General features: G+C 34.8%; 1 protein-coding gene across 2 annotated transcripts; it reads left to right on the top strand.

The window, feature by feature from the left end:
* Positions 1 to 1218: 1218 nt before the first annotated feature.
* LOC136843726 (uncharacterized) lies at positions 1219 to 9023 on the top strand. 2 transcript variants are annotated; one of them, XR_010854656.1, is made up of 3 exons: positions 1219 to 1456; positions 1621 to 8712; positions 8878 to 9023. XR_010854656.1 is itself a non-coding variant. In XM_067112361.1 (2 exons), the coding sequence occupies exon 2, from the start codon at positions 3661 to 3663 to the stop codon at positions 8356 to 8358; it is 4698 nt and encodes a 1565-aa protein (XP_066968462.1). In that variant the 5' UTR covers positions 1219 to 1456; positions 1621 to 3660; the 3' UTR covers positions 8359 to 8831. The 2 variants fall into 2 exon arrangements, 1 of the variants encoding a protein (XP_066968462.1); XM_067112361.1 differs by lacking the exon at positions 8878 to 9023 and having other exon boundaries at positions 1621 to 8831.
* Positions 9024 to 9596: the final 573 nt, after the last annotated feature.

Below are 9596 nucleotides of genomic sequence, written 5' to 3'. Positions count from 1 at the left end.
TGGCGAACTATGCTCAGAATCCTTAAAACTAAAGAAAAACATGATCAAAACTCAAATAGATTGGCTAATAAGGAAATATGAAGAAGAACCGATCAATGCATCAAATATTCAGCAATCAAACCTAGCTGCAAAGAAACCACAAAGTAACACAAACTCCCTTAAAATGTTAGAGGATATAGCTAAATCTTCAATTAACATACAAAATCTAACGCCAATCCCAGCAAACAATGACCAATAAAATAAATCAGTGGAACATGAATGGATTTTCTACTCGGCTTCGGCTAGGCGAAATCCAGAGAATACTAAAGGAACATAAACCTGTTTGCGTATGTCTACAGCATATTGGTACAACTCCTAAGAACTTTAGAAACTATAATTAGCTTGCCACTCACCAATAGCGGATGGCAAGCTAGGAACAGCTATATATGTTCATAATGATTCAACTTATGAACCCTTAAATATTACATCACTGTCATATCAAATAACTGCAATCAAATTGCATATGCCAGACAATCAAATTATCTCTATACTAAATCTATATAATCAGCCAAATTTTAACTCAAACTTTAGTGATTTACCACAAATACTAAATAATGTAAATGGCCCCCTACTAATAGTAGGCGACTTTAATGCCCATAATCCATTGTGGGACAGCGCACATGCTAGTAACTTTGCCGGCTCAAACATTGAGAATTGCATAAATGTTCAGAATTTACATTGCCTGAATGAAAGTGATTCACCAACGTACTTCTCAAAAACTCATTTAAACTTCTCCTCAATAAATATTTCATTATGCTCACTGGAATTAATTGAAAAACTGGAATGGAATGTCCTAGACGACTCATATGCTAGTGATCACTTTCCAATTGTTTTGAATTATTTGAACATCCAAAAACAATCATTTCCCATAAAATATAACTTACTGAAAGCTGACTGGGATAAATACAATTTACAAACTAGAAATATCCCTCCCGTCCCATTAAATCAAAACAATAATGTCACAAATGATTTCTTTTCCAGTTTTGTAATCAGTGCTGCAGGTAAATGGATCCCCAAAACTTCTTCAACCCCTAATATATCCCCCGTTCCATGGTGGTCTAATAATTTATCTCTCTTAAATCAAACCAAGCACACACTGGCATGTAATTTGAGTAGACTAAAGTCTAGATTAAACACCCTTAATAAAGGCCCTTGTAATATAAACAAACTAAACAAGATAATAGTTATAACTATTGATCACATTATGTTACTGTCATTAGCATACCCAGTTATATCTGAGTTTTGAAACAATACTAAAAATACATTCTACCAAGGTGAACGAGTTACTTCCCGCTCTGCTGGGTAGAAATAAACAATCACAACAACTGCTGCCTCAGATTCAAGCACATGAATGTGACTTGTTTGTCATGGATTTCATCATGTTGTATGTCTAAGAGATTAATTCCCCAAAATTGTGGTAAGATATGTTGATTTACTTGTAATATGCCTTTTTTGTACCTGTTTTGATATGTTTTTGCTTGTGCCTTTGATATAACCAATGGCCTCCTACCAGTTTTGTATTACATGTGGATATGCTAGCTTCGAAGGCATTAGCCTAAAGGTGTTTTTCTTTTGTTTCAGTTATACTCAATTAATGGCTCATGGTTTATATAATAAAGTAACTACAAAAAGGACCATGGAATGTTATTGATACCCAATTTGAGAATTAACACTGAACGGGGCTAAAATCAACAATTAAATACAGAGCCACGTACTGTCCACCACATGGACAAGATAACACAATTCGGATAAGGAGTGATGAACCCAAGAATAGGAGCCTAACCTCACCTACCTACATAGAAGGCAACGTGAAAAATCTACGAATGAAGACAAAATGGAGCTTAATGAACAAGAGAAACATGAAGATCAACATCTAGGCCAAGATGAGGAGCAAGACTTGCTTTTATTGCAACCTAGGCCTAGGCCTATGTCACCTAGTGTGGGTAAACGAGTGAGAGTGCAATCAGAAAAAGGTAAGATGTATAATTTTGATCTTCTGGTTGATGAATTCAAAAAACAAAAGAGATTGTTGTGCAAAATAAATAAGGAAGCAGATTTGGCACTTTCTAAAAATGAATGTAATGTAGGCCTACTACAGGATGTTGCAAATAGGCTTCAAATAGAATTAGGTAATATTGACATAACTCTCTCCAAAGTAAAAGAATCAGAAATACCAGAAGTTGACATTGTACAGAGTTTAGAGTATAATTACAAGGAAATATGCTATGAAAGTCACACCAGGTTAACCATGTTAAAAGAAAAAATGAAACATGAACATGAAGATAGAATGTCAAATGTCTCTCTAAAGTCAAAGTCTTCATCTAGTAGGTCCCATCATACAAGTGTAAGTAAATCATCATGTGTTTCTAGTAAGAGAATAGAACTTAGCACAAAACTGGCTAGGTTAGGCACAGAAAGAAAATACCATGACATGATGGAAAAGGCTAGAGCAGATTTAAAGAAATTAGAAATTGACAAAGAAATTGAAGCCACTAATGCTGAGATACGTGCAGTTAATAAAATTTTAGAGGAAGAAGATGAAGCAGATCCACAGTCATGCTTGAGTTTTCCGTTAGGTGAAAATAACCAACCTATAGAAGGTCTCTTGCACAGATATCTTGAAGATAGTAGAGTTGTAAATTATTCATTGTCAGGTTCCAGTGTACAAAAGACCCTTTCCGTTGCTGGAGGTTTAGATAGTATAGACAAAGATTTAAACAAAAAGAAGGCAGAAATAAAGGCAATGACTGATCTAAATCCAAATGCTCAGGTGTTTAAATTTCCAACAGATTTCATACAACCAGGGAAACCAAGGCTAGACCATAATTATAATTACCAGCCCATAGGACGCTCACAGCCAAGTAAACACAGGCTAGGCCAAGAAACAAACCTGAACTCAGATTTCAAAATACCAAATGAGCCTAGGCTAGGTTGTAGTACTATAGATGAGGCATCCCATGAGGTAAAAGATGAACCTAGGCTAATAGTAGATTCCAAAAATGCCTTCACTTGCAATACACAACCTGATGTTAGACCAAGGCAACACACTTACGAACCCCTGGCAGATTTTCGTGAACAACCTAACATTAACAATAATGATAACATACAGTCCAGTCAAGTTTATCAATGGGATATTTTAAAAGGTTTTGCTAATCTTCAAAATCAGAACTTAGAGAAATTAGCCGACTTGTTTGTTGCAAGGCAACGTAAAGACAATTTACCCGTTAAAGAACCAGAGGTATTTTCTGGAGATTTGCTGAAGTACCCTCAGTGGAAAACATCATTTATTACATTAATTGAATCTAAAACAGATGATGCTGCTGAAAGATTGTACTACTTAGGTAAATATACGGATGGTCAGGCTAAAGCTGCCATTGATAATCTTATTTCTTTTGGCACCCAAGAGGCTTACGACAAGGCTTGGAAGATACTTCATGATAGGTTTGGAAATAAATTTATTGTTGCTGATGCCTTTAGAAGCAAGCTTGAAGGTTGGCCTAAGATTACAATTAATGATGGTCCAGGTTTGAGGAAATTTTCTGATTTCTTAGAACACTGTAAAACAGCCATGGAATCATAAAGTACTTAGCAATTCTTAACGATCCCAAGGAAAACAGACTTATGTTACAGAAGTTGCCTGCTCAAATTGCAGAGAGATGGAATTGTATAGTAACTAAAAGAATCACAATTGATGAAGAGGAATATCCATCTTTTGGAGAGTTTACAAGTTTCATAAGAGATGAAGCCAATAAGGCATGTAATCCAACATCATCTTACAGTGCACTTAACATTAGAGATACAGTATTTACACCTAAAGAAAAACAACCACAAAGTAGGGTTGCAAAGCGTATGTCATTTGCTACTAAATTTAATGAAGTTAATAATGTTACAAATGCTGCATCTGGTGAAAATAAATCTAAAAATGAAAAACAAGCCGAGAGTAAAATGAATGTAGGATTTACATGCTATTACTGTAGACAAAACCATGATATGGAAAAATGCCCAGAGTTCTTAAAACTTGACCTTGCTCAAAGAAACCAATATTTGACAGATAAAAGAATGTGTAGAAGTTGTTTCAAGGTTGGTCATTATTCAAGGTATTGTAAAAGACCAAGGAAATGCATTAAATGCAAGAGATGGCACCCAACAATTCTCCACGATGAAACCTTGAATAAAAAACCAAGTTCTGGTGATACCCAACAAGAACAGGCTGTAGCTAATAGAATTAATGTTAACAGATATTTTTCAGCTGATGTTCACTCAATGATTGTACCAGTTTGGTTAAGCCATAGGAATACAAATAATAAGGTCATGGTATACGCAGTATTGGATGATCAGTCAGATGCTTGTTTTATCAAAGAAAGTGTCCTAAGGTCTATGAGTGTCAATGGCCAAAATTCTGTCATTAAGATAGCGACTATGCTGGGTGAAGAGGCTATAAAAAGTACTAAAGTATTTGGTTTATCAGTTAAGGGCATAAATGAAAATAGTACTGTAAATTTACCATGTGTCTACTCTAGAAAAACTATTCCTGCAAGAAGAGCACAAATCCCTAAAAAATGTTCAGCTTTAAGATGGCCTCATCTCAAGAAAATTGCTGGAAGGCTAGTAGAGTATAATCCTGACATTGAGATAGGTCTGTTGATAGGTATAAACTGTATAAAAGCTGTCAAACCTTTAGAAATCATTCCTGGGTCTGGAAATGAGCCCTATGGTCAGAGAACAGCTCTTGGATGGGGAATTATTGGTAATGTGTATGTCAATGAGAATAATTTAGAAAGTGATGTTGTTGTTAATAGAACTGTAGTTGAAGAAATTGAAATAAATTCCAAGATATCAAGTAACATTTTTACAGTACCAACCAAAGTAAAAGAAGCATATGAGCCTCATCATGTCAGAGAGATGTTTGAATCTGATTTCATAAGTAATGTTAGTGACGATGAGGTAGCTTTGTCAGTAGAAGAAAGACGGTTTATTGAAATTGTTAGTAATGGTATTAAGATTATTGATGATAAACAGTTTAAAATTCCATTGCCACTCAAAGGAGGTGATATTCAGTTCCCAGATAATAAGTTAGTAGTCCTGAAAAGACTATCCAACCTAAAACAAAAGCTTCAGAAGAATGTAAGCATGAAAAATGATTACATAAATTTCATGAAGAATATGATTGATAAGGGTTATGCTGAAAGGGTTCCTTTGAATGAAACATGTCTAACTAATGGAAAGGTTTGGTTTGTGCCACATCATGGGGTTTACCATCCCAGAAAGCCTGACAAAATCAGAGTAGTATTCGATTGCTCTTTTATGTATAAAAATGTAAGTTTGAATGATTGTTTACTTCAGGGACCAGACTTGTCAAATAGTCTAGCTGGTATTTTGTGTAGATTTAGAAATCATTCTGTTGCATTTACTTGTGATGTAGAAGCAATGTATCACCAAGTTTTAGTAAATGAAGAACACAGGAATCTTTTACGATTTCTGTGGTTTGATAACCATGATTTAGATGGTGACATTGTTCAATATAGGATGACTGTTCATCTATTTGGTGCTAGAAGCTCTCCATCTGTTGCAAACTATGCTTTGAAAGCTGCTGCTGATAAATTTAAGGATAAAAATACTGAAAAGGCAGCAGAGTTCATTAAAGAAGACTTTTATGTGGATGATGGCTTAAAGTCTGTAGCTACAGTGGAGGAAGCCATAAACTTAGCCAAGGACAGTCAGATGATATGTACAAGGGGTGGTTTCCATTTGCACAAATTTGTTGCCAATAATGCTGAAGTTTTAAAGGCTATGTGTCCTGATGAAGTTGCTCAATCAGTTAAGAATCTTGATTTAACGAAAGATAAATTGCCAGTGGAACGAACATTAGGTATGGAGTGGTGTACTGAAACAGATACGTTTAATTTTAATGTTAAACCCATTCAAAGGCCTAGTACTAGAAGGAATGTTTTATCCATAGTTAGCTCTATTTTTGATCCTCTAGGCATGATATCACCATTCATTCTTACAGGTAAGAAAGTTTTGCAAACCCTATGTAAACAAGACCTTGGCTGGGATGATCCTATTCCTGAAACTGTTATTACTGAATGGGAAAACTGGTTAAGACAATTACCCAAATTGAAAGATATTAAAGTTGAGAGATGTTATAAACCAGCCAACATGAATGTCATAGATTATGAATTGCATCATTTTTCTGATGCTAGTGAGAAGGGTTATGGTCAATGCTCATACTTAAGAATGACAGATGCAAATGGACAAGTACATACTAGGTTAGTTATGGCTAAATCAAGAGTGTCTCCCTTGAAAACTTTCACTATACCTAGGTTAGAACTCACTGCTGCACTAGTATCAGTGAAGGTGAGTTATTTCTTAAAAAAGGAGTTGAAGGTCAATATTAGTAAAGAAGTATTTTGGGTAGATAGTACAATTGTTCTTGGATACATAGCTAATCAATGTAAACAGTTTAAGGTTTTTGTCGCAAACAGAGTTGCGCAAATTAGAAATCACACCTTACCTGAACAATGGAGATATGTTTCCTCGAGTGATAATCCTGCTGATTTATGTTCAAGAGGCATGTCTGTTCATGATCTGACTAGTAACAATATGTGGTGGCATGGACCTGAATTCTTAAAACATGATAATACTGATAATGAAACTTTATGTTCATTTGAAGTTGCAGATGAAGATCCAGAATTAAAGAAAGTGTCACTGGCAATTAACACTAATGATAATAATTATGCTACCATACTTACCAGACTTAATTACTTCTCAGATTGGACACGTGCCAGAAGGTCATTAGCTTTATGTAAAAGGTTTATTGATAAATTGAAACAGAAATCATTATATACTGAGTATATTCATGTGTCTGTAGAAGAGCTAATCAAGGCAGAAATTACAATTATTAAATTAGTCCAAAGAGAAGCTTTTCAATATGAATATCAGTTGTTGAGTATAAGCAATAACAAATTTGATAAATGTTTAAGGAAATCTAGCAATTTGTACAAGCTTGATCCATTTATTTGTAGTGATGGCCTAATAAGAGTGGGTGGTAGATTACACAGAAGTAATTTTGATGTCCATGTAAAATATCCTTTGATTTTGCCAAAGAATAGTCATATTACTGAACTGATAATCTGTCACTATCATAATAAAGTACACCATCAAGGTAGAAATTTAACTTTAAATGAAATTAGATCTAGTGGTTACTGGATTATAAGTGGATCATCCTTAGTAGCGAAACATATATCAAAATGTGTAACTTGTAGAAAAATTAGACATGATACTCTTACACAGAAGATGGCCGATTTACCAAAAGATAGGGTAGAAATGTCTTCTCCATTCACTTACAGTGCAGTTGATTATTTTGGTCCATTTATAATTAAGGAAGGTAGAAAAGAGCTCAAAAGGTATGGTGTATTATTTACATGTATGTCAACTAGGGCAATACACATTGAAACTGCCCAGTCTCTCAGTACAGACTCTTTCTTAAATGCTTATAGGAGATTTGTTTGCAGAAGAGGCCATTGCGCACAACTGCGTTCAGATCAAGGTAGTAATTTTATTGGTGCAAGAGAAGAGTTTGCAAAGTGCCTCCGAGAAATGAATGTTGAAAATATTAAAAGTGAATTATTAAAGGACCAATGTGATTTTATAACATTTAAAATGAACCCACCTCATGCAAGTCATATGGGTGGTGTATGGGAGAGGCAAATAAGATCAGTTAGAAATATTTTGAATGTACTGTTATCTAACAATAGTAAAATTTTAGACGATGAATCTTTAAGAACGTTCATGACTGAAGCAGAAAATATTGTAAACGGGCGACCATTATCCACAGATAACTTGAACGATCCTTTAAATGTAGAACCTTTGACACCTAATCATTTTCTGACATTGAAGTCTAAAGTAGTATTGCCTCCTCCAGGTAATTTTGTAAAAGAGGACATGTTTTCAAAGAAAAAATGGAGGCGTGTACAATATCTTCTTAATCAGTTATGGAAAAGGTGGCAAAGAGAATACTTACAATCATTACAAATTCGCCAAAAGTGGTCAAAGCCTCAAAGGAATGTAGAAATTGATGATATTGTTTTAATCAAAGACTATAATCTACCTCGCAATAAGTGGATGTTAGGCCGAATAGTAGAAACAAACCCAGATGAAGCTGGCCATGTTAGAAAAATTAAATTGTTAGTAGCAGATGCTTTTCTTGATGAAAATGGTAAACGCCAAAAGACAGCTACAATTCTAGAAAGGCCTATTCATTCAGTTGTAATGTTATTGGAAAGTAAAACAGGGAAGTCCCCATCAGGGAGCACTTAAGTCATTATGTACTGTATATTTTTATTTTGTATGGGATGGACTAACCAGTATATTATGATTTTATAGTTTGTAAAGAATCTCATATTCATTCCCCAATAGTATAGTTATTGTTTAAATTGTTATCACAATTTAGGGGAGCCATTGTTACTGTCATTAGCATACCCAGTTATATCTGAGTTTTGAAACAATACTAAAAATACATTCTACCAAGGTGAACGAGTTACTTCCCGCTCTGCTGGGTAGAAATAAACAATCACAACAACTGCTGCCTCAGATTCAAGCACATGAATGTGACTTGTTTGTCATGGATTTCATCATGTTGTATGTCTAAGAGATTAATTCCCCAAAATTGTGGTAAGATATGTTGATTTACTTGTAATATGCCTTTTTTGTACCTGTTTTGATATGTTTTTGCTTGTGCCTTTGATATAACCAATGGCCTCCTACCAGTTTTGTATATTACATGTGGATATGCTAGCTTCAAGGCATTAGCCTAAAGGTGTTTTTCTTTTGTTTCAGTTATACTCAATTAATGGCTCATGGTTTATATAATAAAGTAACTACAAAAAGGACCATGGAATGTTATTGATACCCAATTTGAGAATTAACACTGAACGGGGCTAAAATCAACAATTAAATACAGAGCCACGTACTGTCCACCACATGGACACATTAAACCACTTTACAATAAATATAATGCAAAATTTCAAAAAACAATAATAAAGACAGTCGCCGGTTTACGACGGTCTCGGCTTACGACGTTCCGAGTTTACGACGCTTTTCAAATATATTCATAAAAAAATGATTTCCTGGGTTACAACGCATGTTCCAGGTATGACGCTGACAACGCTGGTCCGACTGAAGAAATATGGCTCCAGAATGGCAGAATGGTCAATTTTGGAGGGTTTTCTGTTGAAAAACTCAATGTAAATGCAGGATAAATTGTTTTCAAGGCACCCAACGGAATAAAAGTAAGGGTTTTTATGATTTTCGACTGTATTTCAGACGACGATCGGAAGAAATATGCATCCAAAACAGTAGAATGGTCAATATTTGGAGGGTTTTTATTATGAGAAACTCAATATAAATGCAGAATTCGTTGTTTTCAAGACACCCAAGGGATTAAAAATAAGGTTTTCTTACGATTTTCGATGGTATTTCTGACGGCACCAGTCCGACGACAATCGGAAGAAATATGCATCCAAAACAGCAGAATGGTCAATTGTAGGGTTTTTATT

Source organism: Macrobrachium rosenbergii, chromosome 12 (assembly GCF_040412425.1).
Source record: "Macrobrachium rosenbergii isolate ZJJX-2024 chromosome 12, ASM4041242v1, whole genome shotgun sequence".
Lineage (NCBI taxonomy): Eukaryota > Metazoa > Arthropoda > Malacostraca > Decapoda > Palaemonidae > Macrobrachium > Macrobrachium rosenbergii.
Note: the sequence above shows the minus strand (reverse complement) of the source record. Positions and strands in the feature narration are given on the sequence as shown.

Coding starts and splice junctions, on each gene's coding strand:
- LOC136843726 (XM_067112361.1), top strand. CDS start 3,661: ATGTTACAGAAGTTGCCTGCTCAAATTGCAGAGAGATGGAATTGTATA.